Source organism: Diorhabda carinulata, chromosome 2 (assembly GCF_026250575.1).
Source record: "Diorhabda carinulata isolate Delta chromosome 2, icDioCari1.1, whole genome shotgun sequence".
In the NCBI taxonomy this organism is placed as follows: domain Eukaryota; kingdom Metazoa; phylum Arthropoda; class Insecta; order Coleoptera; family Chrysomelidae; genus Diorhabda; species Diorhabda carinulata.
The window spans coordinates 8,562,806-8,581,519 of record NC_079461.1 but is presented as its reverse complement, the minus strand read 5'-3'; the positions used below and the strand labels follow the sequence as shown (position 1 = coordinate 8,581,519).

At 31.5% G+C, this 18,714-nt stretch overlaps 1 protein-coding gene across 1 annotated transcript in view; it reads left to right on the top strand.

Annotated features, from left to right (window-relative positions):
• Nucleotides 1–3,970: 3,970 nt before the first annotated feature.
• LOC130890767 (uncharacterized) overlaps nucleotides 3,971–18,714 on the top strand; it is a 661,979-nt gene continuing 647,235 nt past the window's right edge. The window contains exon 1 of the mRNA XM_057795070.1: nucleotides 3,971–4,395. Coding sequence (XP_057651053.1) covers nucleotides 4,353–4,395 — 43 coding nt within the window. The 5' untranslated portion in view covers nucleotides 3,971–4,352. The remainder of the gene's footprint in view (nucleotides 4,396–18,714) is intronic.

Genomic DNA, 18,714 nt, shown 5'->3' with positions numbered 1-18,714 from the left:
TGACACCTTATACATAAGGTTGGATTTTCAGAATAGTAAAACAATTTATTCTGCATCAGATATAATACAAAATGTTAGTAAAGTTGTAGTTGAATTAATAATTACATATTAGGTTATATTATTATCACACTATAATTTTTTCCACCTGTTATTTTCGTATAAGCTGAGTTTATATCGTTCCTTATGGTTATAAATGGAAGAATTTATCGTGGAATGACTACTACAACTAGGAAATGATAATTCAGCCCTTACGAGGAAAATCTATATTAAAGTTCTACCAAGTGTTCTGGAAATTGTTAAAATGTAACTAAATGTTATTTTAATACCATTTCTATTTGATCAGAAGTATTCATGTCTAACTTCGAAGAAAATTTGGTATGAAATGTGCAGCATTCAAGCCACAATGGTGAATGGAATACATTTAGGAAGCCAGGATAGTAAATTGATACATTGTTTATCATTTATCATGTTTTTCTATTGACGTTTATTGTTTTTTAGAAACAACGATCTAATAAAATCAAACTATAAATAATTTTGGGAGAAAAACTCTCTATATTGGTCTCAAAGTGTTTAGAGCTTCAGAGAGAATAAGAAGATAATGGTATTTATATATTATATAATGATATGATAATTCCAGAGGTTTGAGAATTCTCCCTGAACTTCATCATGTGAAGTTCTATCGATTCAAATGCATATCCTTTGAACCTTAACGCTTCTGATGGTTGATGATATTTTCATTGATAAGAAGCTTGTAGTTGTTTATATTTCGGATTCGAAGATTGAGCAGTTTCAAAGTACAATTCTATTTCATTGCCTTTCAAGTTGTAGTCTTACAAATAAAAACACTATATACACACTTTGATACAATCAAGAAGAATAAATATCTACGATTACCTAAGTAGTGACTGAAACTTTATAATTTCATAATTAATTGATAAAAAAACACTTACTAATATAGATATCGTAAAACTGCAAAATAAGTATCGTCATTAGATGAATGAGGAACAAATGATCTTACATGATTTGCTAGTAACTAAGACAATTAGAGACACCAACCTGTTTATTTAAAGACAACATTCGATAATTACAGTATTTAAAATACGAGAGCTGCTACTTTTGAAGTTTTTAAATGGACTAATAAAAACGAATATTTAAAATTGGATACACCTTTATTTTTTTTTCAAAATATTCTCCATTAAGATCAATACACTTTAGCATGCGTGTGAACCATTTTTTCCATTTCGATTGAGGTACCTCCAAAACTTGTGATTTCAACGCATCAACCGCTTCTTCAGGTGTAGAAAAACGTTAAACTCGCAATTTATTTTTGATCTGCGAAAATAAGAAGAAATCACTGGGTGCCACACAAGGACTATACGGCAGATGACCAATAAATTCGATGTTTTGTTTTTGTTGAATATTTCCCTGTTTCCCTCATTTTTTCGTTCAATTCTGGCAAACAAATACTAATGTACCATTCAAAATTGAACGTTCTACGTTGCTCGAATGAAATGGTGGTGACATGTCCAGCTTTTCTGGAAAAACAGTCGACTATTTGCTCTAAGTGCTTCGTGCGCGAACAACTTTTGTTTTATTAGGCTCGTCTTGAAAAACTCCTTTAGTCGATTGTTGTTTAGTTTCGTGTTAATAGGTATGCGTAGATCCAAGATTCTTTTCTTGTCACGATCATATAGACGCCTTTAGAAGCATCGCGATTGACTTCAGCATTTTGCACCAATCGACACGAGCTTATTGACAGTCAAATGTTCTTGCAATATTAAATATATGTGTATGGAAATAATACTTTAGTATGTCTCAATCTCACGGTATGTCACATGATACCTTGCAGTATCAGTTTACGCACAGTATCGATGTTTTCTGGAACAACAGCTGACTTTGGAGGACCTTCATGAAAGTCAAAGCAAGTTGATTGGAGGACTACTGTTATTTAATCCACGTCAGTAGTCATAGAAAATCATCAAATGAAAATGTTCTCTGTTGAATTTCATTTCTTGACCAAATGAATGTTTCAAGTATGTGTAAACAATTCAATTAGCACTCGTTTGTATATTTTCACACTTCATGATGGCAATGTCAGATTTGACATATTCACATCAGTCTTGACATATTTTAAAACTTAATTAGCAGCCCTCGTAGACGTATTGAGTTGCCTAGTTGTTATGGCTCTAACTTAATCCGTGCGATTTGATAAGAGATGTCGTAACATGTATAATATTACATCGTTTCAATATTCCGAACCTGCGTTGGAAAGCTACTGTTATTGTACGTCTTTTCAGTATACAAGTATGTCATTCATTTAAAGCATTAATAACAATAATTTCTCTTGACTCAAATATGTCGATCTTTGTTCCTGTAAAAATGTAGCTGAAAGTCATCGTATTTTGGTGGAAGTTTATGGTGAACATGCTCTAACTGAGCGAACGTGCCAAAAGTGGTTTGCACGATTTAAAAGTGGTGATTTTGGCTTGGAAGACGATGAACATACTGGACATCCAAAAAATTTGGAGATGAGGAACTGGAGGCATTACTGGATGAAGATTGTTGCCAAATACAAGAAGAGCTTGCAGAATCTTTGGGTGTCACTCAAGCGGCCATTTCAAAACGTTTAAAAGCAGTTGGATATATTCAAAAGCAAGGAAATTGGGTTCCACATGAACTCAATCCGAGAGCCGTCGAAAGGCGGTTTTGAATATCGAAAATGCTGCTGGAACGCCACAGAAGGAAGTCATTTTTGCATCGGATTGTTACTGTTACGACAAATCCAAGCGCAAAAAATCATATGTGAAATTCGGCCAACCAGCCAATTCAACGGCAAAGCCGAATATCCATGGTGCGAAGGTAATGCTCTCTATTTGGTGGGATCAGAAGGGTGTGCTGTATTATGAGCTGCTAAATCCCGGTGAAACCATCAATGGACAACGCTACCCAACACAGTAAATATGTTTTAAGAGAGCAGAAGCCGAAAAGCGCCCGGAATATGCGACCAGACACAAGGCAATAATTTTCCATGATAAAAACGCTCGGCACCACATTATTATTTGGAAAGCAGTGGATAGGAAGTTTTAACTCACCCGCCTTATAGCCCAGACCTTGTCCCTTTTGACTACCATTTGTTCCGGTCGATGCAGAACGCCCTCACTGGAAAACGGTTTACATCAGAGCAAGATATCAAAAATTGGCTTGATTCATTCTTGGTTTCCAAGCCGGCGCAGTTCTTTTGGGATGGGATCCACAAATTGCCAGAAAGATGGGAAAAGGTCATAGCTTCAGAATATGAGCAATACTCTGAATAATACTATTGTAAATGTTTTTCTTAAATAAACGTTCTAATTTAAAAAAAAAAACCGCACGAATTAAGTTATAGACCACAATACTTGTAGAACGGATTTGATTTCTGATAGACCCATCTAGTTTTGAGAACTCTAAACATAATCCGGAAATTTACTATAACAGATACTATAGACCTAACCTAATCGAATTTTACTTTGTAATCACCCACATTTAGTAAAAATCATGTTATGATTTTAACCCTACGACATTACCATCTATATTTTTCTTTCGAAAAAAAAAAAAAAATTATTTTTGCGGCATTTAACTGGTAATCTTAATTTTTAAGCCAAGACGTTGATACCAATTTGGCATTTTCAAGCTGACGCGAAACTGTGTCCATTAAATTACGATTAATATCTTATCGCCCCCATAAAAGTCATGTCGGCATGTAAAAACCACAATCGTCTGTAAACATCTGCTAGGGTCAATTTGCTACAAACGGTAAAAAAAATAACAACAAGATGAGTCACTGACCTTATTATTTACATTTATTTCCTAATTAAACACTTAACGATAAAAAAAATTAATTGCAAAGCATGCAGTAGGGTGCAGAAGGTCCGATCCACCCCGACATACCCCGAAGAGATCGAAAAGAGTGGGAGTCGAACAATTCGACGTCAGTGTATTTTCAAACGCCGTGACGTTGTTACCCGGTCTGCTATTTCAAATTTGTGCGCGAAAATACGGAAAATAGAAACGTGAAGCCGGTGTGTGATGCTCGTGAATATTTTCGAGGCGCTCCACATTGATTATAGTTCACTTTTAAATTTCGGAAAATAAGGTGCTTGAAAGGAAGTGACCTCTTGGATAATTTTGACCTTCTTATCTCCAAAGATACCAGTCAGACGATTAGAAAAAGAATGAATTTTGTTTTTTGTTATTCTATTGGAAAATGTGTGTTGTAATTATAGTGTTGTGTACAATGCAAATTTGATTGTGTGCCAAAAGAGAGAGTGGATTTTTGTTTGAAAATTGTGCGATACGGATATTTTCTATTTACCATGGAACTTAAAGTATTGTGTTGTGTTATAATTGTTATTCAAGGTTCGTGAAGATTTTTAATATTTTTTGATAATTAGTTAGTACTACAAATCGGCTCATATTTTTGTCATATGTGAATTAATAAACAGAAAATTAAATTATATTATATAGTATAATCTGAGCTAATGTCAAATATTAATAACCATTTATATAAACTATGTTTATTGAATTCTATTTCTAATAATTTTCAAGCTATATTGAATTGAGTGCTAGCGCAAATTTCTTATGTAGCCTTCGCCATCTTTTTTTTTAAACTTGCCTAGAAGTTGGTTATTTGGTTGATGATAATATCAATTATCATATGGTAAGAATGTTCTTATAATATTTCAGAATTTCATATTCACGCAAACATGTCAACAATGAAATTACACCATGTTAGTTAACGTAACAAGGTCAAAACATCATTCAAAAATTTCCAAATTCAATTTAAAAATTCTCGATTGTTTAAATTTATTGGAATAGTAAATTGAAATATTTTGACTTCAATTGAAAATTAGTTTTAAGACAGAAAAAAATATTAAGGTTTTCTTCAATTCCGTAATGATCTTTATACAAATTCATTTGAAGTAATCGATTCATTAAAGTTGAGTAACTTAATAGAGAAGTAATTGTACAACAAGAATTTCTACTGATACTAAAGGAAAGTTTTTTAGTCTAAAGATCAAGATCCACTAGAATTTTCTATTGTTAAAAATATATTATGAATAAAAAAATAAAAAGTTCTGAACATTATTTTTTTCGAAAATGTAGTAGAAAACTAACTTGAGGAAATTTGTAGCGAAAATAATGAGAGGTTTGAGGAACTTTTTATGACCATCAAAAACATTCAAGCGATAGTAATAAGTAGCTACATAACATAACATTTCTAAAAAGTTGCGACAAAAGTGGGGAAGTACCAACGACAATATAAATAATGTCTGTGATGAAAGAGGAAGTTCTCTTAAACTATTGGCAAAGAACCATTGATAAATTTTTATTTGAAGAAGGGATTGGAAGGACTGTCGAAAATAAAAATCATAGACGAAAACATAAAAAGTACAAAGTTTAAAAACGTTACACAGAAAGCTGCTGTTGAAGATTGAGAAATTTAAGGTAAATAATTTTTTGACTGGCAGAACCAGTTATTTGATGTAAGTTTGCAAAATCGAAAGTAGATTTGCAAAATTGAAGTCAGTGTGAAAAGCTGGGAATTCATGCTTAGGATATGCTGGAACATACGATGCTATACTAGAAAAATTAGCGGTGGGCCCATTCTGATATGATTTAATGTATGGTGAAACAATTAATCTTCATTACCTGAGCAGAGGTAATTAGGTCATTCCCAAATTGTTGTGCATTCAAGTACTGTAACTTGAGAGGCAACAATTAAATACCAAGTGGCCGATATATCTCATATATTAAGAATTTGCGGAGGGCGTGAATGAATTCAAATAATTTTTTGGAGTAGGAACTTTTTTTAATCGTAAACGAATAGTGATAGAAATCTTCTAACTCCCTCGTATTATTTTGTAATCTGTACTTGTTTAGCGGTTCCATCATCTTCTAGAATTTAGGTATCTTAATGATTAAAGTTGGTTTTCCCTCGAAAACTAAGATTCACCATTAGTTTTATTACTAATAATTTGTGTAAAGGGTTTATATTGAGTTTCGAAATTGTCAGTAAATATTCCAGGAGCTCAATTATCCTAGGGTCATAACCAGAAGACTTTATAATATCTAATATTTTGATAATATTTTTGCTTTCGATTTGATATTCTAGAGGAGAGTGGGATGATATTTAAATATTATTTCATGGTAAATTTATTTTGTTGAGTTTACTCTGAGATCCTAAAGAAGTAATAATCGTGAAAGCTGTATAATTATACAGTGGATTCTTTCTTAATTTATCATTTGTAATTTGAGATTTATTTGCGATATTCTATGGAGACTTTCTCTATCGATTATTGATGATGTGACTGCCATAGTCTAGTGGAACGATACATTGATATTAAATATATACCAGGTTCAAACATAGTCGTTCGAAAATACGTACTTTCGCCTCGGGAATCTGAGCCTAAAAAAGTGAACTTATGGCCCTTGTAATCTAATATACTATTTGCATACGAACGGTAGAAGATAAATAAAACCATCGACAGTATTCTATACAATATAATAATATAATGGCGGATTCATCGAGAGGTGAAGGACCGAAGAGAGAAAGAAGATACTGTGTTTCTTTGGCTGTTCTCTACTTGTTCTGGATTTATAATTTGAAGCGATTTTCGTCTGTCTCCAAAGTAAATAAAGTCAAAATACAATAGGTATTTCCGTCAAAAACAAATTTACTTCAAAAATTCGAGTTCACTTCAGATTTAACAAAATTATAATTTTTCTGGATTTATCTGTAGCTATAACATAATTTATGCATTTATATTGACAAAAGTAGGATGAAATAAAGAGCGCAATGTTAACCTTCTATATCTCTTGTTTCCGTTTTTACTATCTTTATTATCTAGCTTTTCTATTGTTCATTTTATTACGCTGCATTGCAGAGATAAAATCTTAGATTCAATTTAATTCCACCAGAACTGGTCTTTTAAAGCTTTTAAATTTATTTCATACTACTACATATTAAAAAATCCGGGAGTTCAATTTATATATTGAGTAAACATGAAGAAGAATACGTTATAATTAATCTCTGTTATCATATTTATTGTTTTGTATTTATATTCTCAATACCATTAACATTGTCAAAGCTATAGAGACCTTGATTTTTGGTGATGGGTTGATCAAAAATAAAATTATATTTGCAAAAAAGTTTTTTACTTTGTTTGCAAGAAAAAATCTTGATGTATTTAGCGATTCCATAACTTAGCATCGACAAAATGTGATAGACTCTGACAGGCACAAGTTCGATACGAAAACTCTATAGAGCGACATGCAATATGTAGAAGTTGCGTTTTTGAAAAAGTACAATTATTTATAGGACTTCATCAAGGTCCAAACGCAATGCTGTATCGAATTAACATGAGAGATTATCGACTACCATAAGCAATAGTCAATAAGACTATTACGTTAACTTGAACAGGATCTCCATTCGTTATTTTTCTTCCCATTTCTTTTGCTTTCCAATGTCCAATGATTCATCTATAAAAAATACGGGCACGATGACACATGACTTAAAAATTTTATATGTGAATATTACCAAACCGAATCACTAGTACTGAGACTTTCTAAAAATAATCTAAATCTACTAGTACTCGTTTCAAATTGGATCTATTTGATATGTCTATGAATAGATAATATAATACTATACGTTTAAGCATTTATTATTATTCATTTTGACCAGATATTTGATAAAAGTATGACTTTACGGTGCCAAAAAACCGTGGAAACACTTTTTCGACTTTTAGTTTTTTTGTTTAAATTTTCATGGTCGAACGCCATTTGTTGAATTAACGTTTATTTTTTTGAGAACAGAACGCAATCCACATGCCACAATGTCACGCAAAACCAACTCACCATCCCTGTGATAACAGTCCGAAAAGAACAAAGAATATTCCCTTTGTTTTGTGGTGTGTTAATATTATTTGAAAATTATCTTGGACACGTTTACGTGGATCGTAGTTTTACAATAAAAAAAGTGCCAAATTACTAATTTGAAAGTTTGAAATTTCTAATTTCGCTCTTTAATAGTAAGTACATGTATCTTCATCAATTTGTGTCAAGACTTCATTACACTTTCACCATATATGTCAAGAATTTCAGTAGCCCAAACATTTATAAACATGTTAACTGAATAAACTTCACAGTCAGAGTAGCAAATAGTGGCTGACCTTGAAGTAACTTCACTTGTCAGAATCCGTGGACAATATGCGCAATTATTATTATGAGAATGAAATAACTGACAGAAATCTTAATGTCTGTATTCTACAAGTTTGATTATATAAAAAACTGAGAAAGTATTGATATAAATTTAGAATTCAAAAAGGCTCTTATCAGAAGGACCTTTTCTGATATTGACGCAAAAATCAAAATATAAAGCCATGAAGTTTCCTGAAAGAATTCATTATTCGTAAAAATTATATCAAATACAAATTAATAGATTCAAAATAGAAGGAAGATAGTCGCATAAATGACGGACAAATTGTGAAGATGAGCAAGCAAAATAAAACTAAAAAATAGGACGACAACGGATTGGGTAGTAAAGCTGAACTACATCTTAAACAAAGAAAATCTTGATTAATATCTGGAAACGAGAGTACCTAATCAACCAGTGGGGACTACCCCTTTTCATCATGGCTCATGTTTATGGATAGTCACAAAAGGAAATGTGGATAAAATGACGAAAGCTCACGAATCAATTAAAAGTCAATTATCACATGGAGTATTGAGAAACAAGAAAAATGAAGCGGGAAATAACCAAAGTAACAGACCTCAAAGTACAAGTAACATATCTAACAAAAGTGGAATAAACTGATAATTTACAGGTGAGACAATGATATGAAAAAAACTGTCATAAATTCAGAAGATGGAAACCGGGAAAAATAAGAGATAATCAAAATATCATGGAGAAGTCTATCTGCCAATATTGACGGTTAAGGTTATGTGTATAAATAGATATTTTCGTGAATTGAAAATTAAATTTACGTTCTAATAAAAGTTATATTTGACAATTCAAATTGCATGTAATGATATCGTGTTAACCAAATATTCCAGGATTGCCGTCCTATATAATTTGTATTTGGAATAATTTTCAACACTTTCAGTTTTCAATAACGCGGAAATAGAGCAACTTTAGTAAACAAACGCTCGTCTACTTTTACGCACTGCGGCAGAATAAACAATTATTCCGTTGTTAAGAATTCATAAAGGTAGATTAACAAGCAACATTAATGAGAATTGATGTAGTTGAAACTCATGAAAACGTTACGTGTGGTTGTCCGTAGAAAATTTTTCCTAAATAATTCTTCAGAATAAAAAAGTTTATTGACATATAAACTTCATTTAGAATTCACAATATTGACAATTCTCATGCGTCCATCAGCATATGTAGTCGGTTTCATATCTAAAGCAATAAAAATAAAAACAAAGTCCTTGCTGATTCATGGAGTTATGAATACTAAAGGATTGGAAAATATTTTTGAAAAAACACGTTTTTAACGCAATATTTGAAGTGTTTTGCAGCACTGCACTATTGCTATGTATTGATTCATCTAACAATAATATGAACTTCAACGTATATAAAGCTTAAGAGCAGAACACTAAATAATCAATGACGACAACTTTTGAAGCGTTCAACTGATTATATGATAAGTCCTATAGAAATATTCATGCTTGGTGTTACAAAAACTTTACTTTCTAGAAACTGAGAATCTAAGGTTCAACTTGTGAAAAACCGCGTCTAATTTTTTGGTAGGGGGACTTTTCTTACAATATTTCTTATTAAAAAATTACAATCTTATGCTTTTGGAAGGTAATATATTTTTCCGCTTAACATACAATTTTTAAATTTATGATATGATTTTGAAGGTATATTGAATTTAACCGATACAATCTACATCCTATAAAATACCTTTTTCGAATATCACTTATTGCTATGACGTGATTTCAAATTCCAAAAGACGATGACACCCAATTAGCTTCTTAAAACCAACAACTGGAAAAAAAGTAGGTAACGAATACATTTAGTAATCTATGAATTTAAATAATACAGATATCTCAGTAAGGCTGTGAAACGAAATTATGAGAAAGATGCTAACAGAAACTGAGATACAGCATAGAGCACGCATACGATTAGGGATTGAAAACAGCTGTGGAATCTAATCACACGACCGGATAGTGAGGTAACGCTGAACATAGTAGCGTGATATATCTGTAGTATTTAAACTGAAGTATAAGAATCTAGTACTCATCTCAGTAATTTCCTACTTATGATACAATATTAAAGCCTAAATTAAATAAAGATAATAATGGTTTTAAAGTCCAATCTTGTGAGGAATTAGTGACTATCTTATTGATTGTATTGGGTCTCCCAATAAGAATGGCTCTCAGGTATATGTCTTGATATGTCTTGGGTCAAATTAATAAACCTAGTAATTTGTTCATTTATGTGTCATTGCGATTTGTGTGCATTAAATTCGATATAAAATTTACTTAAAAGTTTTATCTAAGATGTTTCTTACAAACGAAGAAGCATTTGATATGATAGGCATTTACTTTGAATGTGAGGAATGCAACTGTTGCGGCTAGGGTATATGCCATACAATATCCCCAAAGACGTCATCCCGGTAGCAGGGGTTTTTCTTGTATGGAAAAGGTTTTTGAAAATGGTTTTTCTTGTATACGTTTCCTAACGACTGGAAATGTAAATCTCCCTGTATTTATAAGACGCGGCAGAGGTCGTTCAGAGGAAAACACAATAAATGTTTTGGCATATATGCAATTTAACCCGCATTCAATTATTAGAGCAATAAGTAGAGACTTGGGAATAAGTAGAACCACCGTTCAACGTATTTTAACAGGACAAAGGTAAATTATGATGTAAAAAGATATGTTTCTTAAACAAAATATACCCGCATAATATTATTTGTGAGCATAGTTATATGTTAACATAACAATGTATTTATCATTCCGGAAAGATATTTGATAGGACATTATATTTCTTTTAGATTTCATCCATATCATATAGTACTGCATCAACAATTGGTTGATCGTGATTACGACAGAAGGTTGGATTATTGCAACTGGTTACTACATATGGTATATGTCACCTCAATTACTGTCACGTATTTTGTGGTCAGACGAAGCTACATTCAGTAGTGATGGTACAGTTAACCGGCATAATATGCGCTATTGGTCACAGAATAATCCACGCTGGATGGAAGAAGTTTAGTATCAGGAGCGATGGTCGATGAATGTATGGTGTGGTATTGTAGACGGTCAATTAATTGGACCTTTTATTTTTGACAACGCAATTAACGGGGAACGCTATCTAAATTTTATAAGGAATGAATTTTCACTTCTCCTAGAATATATATTACTAGCAACTCGTAGGTCTCTCCAGACAAGTTAGAAAATTTTTAGATAATGCTTACCTTGAAAAGTGGATAGGACATGGAGGCCTATTTTTTTTTGGCGAGCCAGGTCACCAAACTTAACCGTCTTAGACTTCTATCTCTAGTGCCGGATTAAAACCTTGTTTGTGCAATTAGACCCACTACTAGAGATAACATGATCGAGAGAATACGAAACGCCATTCAGAGTATTTCGAGAGCAATAATTGAGACTGCTGTTCAATCAACTCTTCAAAGAATAAACGTTTGTATCGAAAATGATGGGCGACAATTTGAACATTTAGGTCGTCACTAGCGAGTTACCTTAAGTTATAAGTAATATTGACATAATAATTGGAAATATTCTAAATAGAACAAGGAAAGACAATTTTGAGGAGTCAAAAAATGTTAAAATCCGTTCAGTTAAACCGGAGTATGTTTAAAGGAAAATAATACGAAAAGTAATACGAAAAAGGTATCGACATGCGGTTTTCGCTATTCTGTTGCTATTAGGTTGTTTCGAAATTATAACTCTTACATTGGTAGAAAGGAGCTCTCTTCAAAAAGACTAATTTGCATAGATAGGTTAAGTAGAACCGGACTTACAGGCGTTTTTTCATAATAATAAAGTTCTCGCTTCCCCTCACCTCTTATTTGAAGAGTTAGACCAAAACTTGTGAAATCAAATATACGCCGAATTTCTTGAAGAATACGATAATCATACTTTAATTAGTCAAAATTTGTAAATTATTCATTTTATAATTTTTGGTTTTTAATTACGTCCTCTGGCGGTGGACCTACAGCTCTGTAAATAATTTCCAGGTTTTTCTCGAGGTCACCTTTGTAATAATTTTTTTTTCCCGAAGCTCTACGATAAACTGTTCCTTAAGAAATAAATGTATGGGTTGTCATTTAGGTAATCATATTAATGGTAGACTAAATGATGCAAAGCCATTATAAATATTCACATATACTGGCGAAATTTCCAAGGAATGGAAAGAGACTTAATTCATAAGAAGAGTATTAAGGAGAATTGTGGAAATTATAGAGCTATAATGGTAATGCGGTAATGAGCGGTAATGGTATTGAAAAACCGATTATAAGGAAAATTACTCAAAATCATAATGGGATACGAATTCGCTAATAACGGAACTAATGAATAAAATGGACTTCCGACATAAAGATCAACAGCCGGCAAAGTATCTCGTCTTAAGCCAATTATAAAAAAATTGCAGCTGTTAAAAAAGCTAGTTCACATGATATTTATAGGTTTGAAAAAGTTTACGACAGTGTCAGACTATGGGAAGGGCTACAAACAATAAAAACGATCAAGAGTCGGTAATGGAATTAATGAAACAAGGGTTAAGAAAAAATTCTGCTCATTAACAACTATTTATACCATAAGCTTCACAGACTATCATGTAATACTACGATAAGACTTGACGGTGTAGAAAATACGAACAAAAAGATAATCGAAGAATACTGTAGATAATGATTAAAGGTGAACATAGATCTCATTACTATTAAGACCTGTTCTGACGCGAACGGTCTGTGTTATAATACCAAGAAAACACTAGTTTTATCCTAAAAAGAAGTTTTACAACCGCTAAAACTCAGCATTGCCTTAACACGGCCTACATATTGACGGTGCTCTTCAATGGTCTGTACATGTAGAGACGTAAAGAATTATTCGCTGCTTATTTTGCCATTTTTGGGGTCTTGTAGTTTGTACCTCTTCGAATCCATCTTAAAATTACATTCGTGCCATTTATGATTTAAGTATTATAATGTATTGCTAATTTTATTCTAAGAAATACAAAATGCAATTCTCCCACTCTTTTCATTTTAGAGTATGTGTGTTTGGTTGGCAAACACAATCACAACTCAACTGATAGACCCATTCATAGCTACCCTACTAGTAGAAAGAATTTATTTATTTAGCATTTATTTAGCAATACCCAATTTTGATTTGGTGAAAAAATCCATCATCTTCAGTGCCAAAAAAATATTCAATCAGCTCCCTTCAGAATTAAAAATGGCAAATACATTTAATAAGTTCCGGAGATTGACAAAGGCATTTCTGCTTAAAAGACCTTATTATTCTGTGGCAGAATTCTACAATCTACAAAAGTTGAGATATTATGTGTATTATAATTATTGTTATAAAGCCAAATTGTGTCCAATATAAAATTGTGTCGCTTTGTTCATAAAATTGCAAAATTGTCTGATGAAAATAAAGCTTATATCTCTCTATTAATAAAAAATATGCGTGGCGGAGGACCTCAGCAAAATTTGCATTGGAAAACGGCCAAACTATAACATGCTGCGAAAAGTAAAAATATTTGGGTACAAAGATTACAGTGTCGAAATGTTGGACGAAGCAATTAAAGACAGGAATCTTAGTGGAGAACGGCAATATCAATACTAAACAGCATATTATGGGACAGCCTCATATTTGAAAAATAACTAGCACTGAATAAAGAAAAATATAATATATAAATATCATTTTTGATAGAGCAAAAATTTTGTGTTGATCTGTTTTTACAAAAATCCTGGCCATAATAATTATTATTCGAAATTGTTCAAAGATTAACTCTAAATATGATTCAGTGATAATTGTTTCTTCCCGGTTATTATTGTGATCCTTGTGAACATTTTTATTAAAAGTGGCCTCGTAGCTATATCCGCTAACTTTTTCTAAAATTCTTTCAACTTGTTCCAGAATATCATCACCGTTTACATTCCCTTTTGTACATAGTAATACCAGCAAATTATAATTGCACTATATTTTCCTCAAACTTCGAATCCTTGTAGTGTACAATCTTCATTGGAGGTGTAGTTATTCCAATATTAACTGCAGAAGACAGTTATGCGAGGATCAATCAATATTTCATAAATACGCACGGCACTAATACCAAATAAAGAAATGAAATATAATATTCACTCCCCGTAGTAAATTCGGTAAAAATCTAACAAATCGTCAGCCCACGTTGACTCATCATCTCCACTGTTTACCAATGAAAGATAAATGCATTTCTATTGGCCGAAGCTGCAATTGCATTTACATAATTTCTTCGAAATATTCCTGCCAGACATTGGCGTCGATTGGCGAGATTAATTTTTTAATGAAATTCTTTAAATAAATAAAAATATGGGCGTTCTTTGCACCATGGGCGAATGAAGACAATGAAATTGCACAATGTAGTGAGAATTAATACAGGTATGAATTTAATAATAAAGATTTAGATCTACAAACACAGCAAGTTACTTTAAATATATTCGAATGTTTATAAAAGGAAAATCTTCAGCATACTGATAACGCAATCATAATAAAAATTGCTGAGTTGTCACGAAAGGGGTTGCTGTGGATCATTGACAGAGCCGAAAAACATAAACATAAAGAGAAACTGAAGTGAGTTGACAAAGCTACTAAAGATTTTATACGTAGGACAATTTATGGTTTATATAAGGAGAACAGGACTGCCACATTAGGTCAAACAAAAGGTTTTTATATAAGTTTTCATAATCTGCAATTGATACTAGACTGCAATATGTACTAGACATATAACTTTTTACTTATCACAATATATGGTTTTTGTGAATTTCAAAAATATATTTTCTCAAAAATGAATTACTTAATTCTGATGCTTCTCTACTTTTTCATGTGTGAGGATTTCTCAATTTCGAAATTGTTGAATCCACTGAAATAATGAATCTTTATCATTTTGCTATTCAATGATGGCTATTTTCAATTTATTTGAGAATCAGTTGTGCAATTATTTGCCCAATACCTCTGGATCCGTTTCATATTTCGTTTCTCATTATATCAAAATATAATATCTCATAAAATATCGAGAGAAGGTCCTTTTTCAATTAATTCTAAGTAAAGTTATACTTTGTTATGATAGATCTTTGGGAGTAAATTTCAATAATTTCCCTTCTTTTTAGCGATAGAAGAGATAAAATTTAATTTATGATTTATTTACAAAGCAAATATTTGATATGAAAAGGTATATTGGCTTTCTGTTCAACTTAACAATCAGGCTAAAATACGTACACACAAGTTGAAGGCTTCTTGATTACGGAGCAGGGCAACTGACCGATTGTAACGGGCGGGGAAATAACATGGTCCTTTGAATATAATTTCCTCAAAACGGAGGAATGGAAGTAAATGGAAGTTATCTAGAGCTAGATATTTATAAATATTTTTACTTCTTATCAAAAAGATAATATTTACGGTATCAATTTAAGTAAGCAAATTTTTATTTTTCATACAGACCAAGATCCAATAACGAAACCACTAAAACTAGAAGCAACATGTACAATAGAAAAAATTTATATTGTATGTGCATTCACATTTAAATATAATATTCCAACAATTTGTCTTTCTACCGGAAAATACTTGGGAAACTCAGAATATTGATCATTTATAGCAATATCCCTAGGTTAATAAAATTTAATATTACCATCATGCTCTGTAGATTTTCAACAACTGCTTAATGAAATCAACTGGATGATGAGAGCTCTGAAGGACCAACAAATAAGAACAGTACTGAGTAGACCTATTGAAATGAATATGAAAGAATGAAAAGTGTACTGATCCGCAAAGCAGAAACTGTAGAATTTATAGGTAACCAACTATCTACAAGACTATTAAATATATCGTTAGAGTATGTAGTAAGAAATACAAAGAAGTTTCAGGAGCAGCAGAAATCAAATAATAGCAAACGCAGACGACATGACCCTAATTACAAAACGGAGATACATAATGGATAATGACGAAAAATGATAGCAGAGGGAAAAAAAATGAGGTTTGAAATGGATAAATATAAATCATAAATTACAACAATCAATCCAGAAAAGGAACAATGAGAATATTATATTATGAAATTATGAAAAAATTATAATAAAAAACTATAAATTTGAGGAGTACAAATTTTAAACATCCAGGAGTAATGTTTGACACCAACGGAGAAAGATGATCAGCAACAGAAGAAAAACCATAAAAATATTTGGAAATATTATGCAGATAAAATGCTGCAAAGCATAACATTAGATATCTATGAGATGTCATCGTGAAAATTCTATAATTCTATTATAATAGTACCATGTGTTCTTTTGGCTCCGCTGTACACAGTTTACTAAATTCTCTTCTGAAGCACTTCAGATACAATCAAACTCTGTTATCTCAGCTTTTCAGGTTTCTGACTATTTCATGTCTAATTTGTATTTCATTCATATGATTCATATTAAATTTGGATTCCGTCTCTATATCACTATTTGAAACTAAATCACATCTTTCTCTTTATTCTCATTGAATTTTTAATCATATATTTTTGTACTGCCATTTTTAATATTTATCATTTATTCCATTTTTATCATACACTAAAATTTTTATTAGTTTGTTAATAATAGTGGTATTGATATGCTAAAAATTGATCCTAAAAGGCTAATGAGAAGAATTACCTTCGAGCATTAATATTGCAAACATCAACCAACAGTAGCTCAAATTTTCATTGGATTAAGTTCCAAGATAGCTTACCATTTAACTATATCAACTGCTAACCCTATGAAATTATCATTGATCTCTTCTGCACGTGACTAAGTTTGAATATCTAAACATTATGCTTTGTAATAGTAGAGAGAGAGAAACGCTTTATTGTCAAAAAATTTTTACAATTTGTAGACAAAAGCTTGTAAAAACGGAAAAACAAACATGAAAATAACTAAATAAAGATACAAATACAATATAATTCCAATATATAGAAGGAAACCACAAGAGGTAAGAGTAAAAAAATTATAGGTAATAATTAGTATGTAAGTTCATAGCAAAAATTAAACCAGTATGCAGCATGGCCGGAATTAAATTATATTATTAAACTAGAAGTCGTTTACAGTGTAGAAGGCACTTTCCAGTAAATATGCCCTCAAATTATTGCGGAATGCGGAAAAGGATCTATTTGATTTCAATTGGCTAGTGATTGTACATTTTTTTCATTGTAAAATATTGAGCCCCACTAATTCTGAACGTAGAGTTTTTTTCAGTTATAATTTAGAGAAATGTACAGTGCGCATAGTTGGTGTGTATTTGTGAAGTAATCTCACCATATAACCATAAAAAATATTTGAAATTTCCAAATGAATAGATCACCATTATGATCAGCGCAAATCTGCAGTACCTCTGATCAATTTCGGTGCAGATATTATAGAACTAAAATATCACGTAGAATTGATATCCTCAACATTTCTCTTGCATTAAAGATTCCATTGAGTAGCAAAGCAGTTCAAACGAAAAGTTAAGAAAATAACGTTGTTAAAGCAACTAAATTCCTATCAAAAACTGTACATACACCAAAATCATGAACAAGTTCACAGTTTAGAGTGGAACGTAATGTAAGGTATCAAACTAGTGAATGCTTATTTTAATGAGTGGAGGTGGAAGAAAAAATATAATATGCAGCGAAAAAAGGCTATTGTCTTGATTGCTAGTATATCACGGATGCACCACGGACATAAAATTGCAGGCTTGAATATATTAAACAATTTTTTGGTCTAAAACAATTTAAAAAAATACCCAAAAAAACTAGAGAATGAGATCTGGATGTTCACGACCTCTTAAATTGGTTTTACTTTTCTCAAATGATTACAAAAAGCCTTATAAGATCTTATGTTGTAATGCTAAATATTTACTTATTCTTATATGCTTCGATTTGAGAAGAATGCCGTATTTGATTTGAATTCTATTCACATATCTTCAATTATTGATGTATATTTCAGTTTTGATAGATTTTGAACATTATTAGTTCTGGTACTTCGGGAAAGTGATCATTTGCTATTTTAAATGAATTTTTTCTAATTGTATTGACATTATTAAAACTTCGTTGGTGAAATATGTTAGCGTTTCTTTAATATTGATATCTATGATCTCGCAATCATCAATATTATTTCATTACAGTAAACTTAAAATACCATTATAGTTATACACTAAATATTGTTGGCAGTTTTTTCTAACAGTGAGTTTTCTTCTACAACTAAACGGTTTGTGTTATGCTTTTGTGCCAAATAATAGAGGAACGGATATCTATTTTATCCATGACTGTTGTATAATGTACCAATTATACATCTGCTTGCTTGACTTTGATAATACTCATCGATCATGGCAGTGATTAATGAATAATTGATCACTGCTCTCAGATGATTTCTTTTGATAGTTATATTAAATTATTTAGCTACAAAAATTGAGTTTTGAAGTTCTATCATGTAGTCTAAATATCTCAATTCAGTTCTG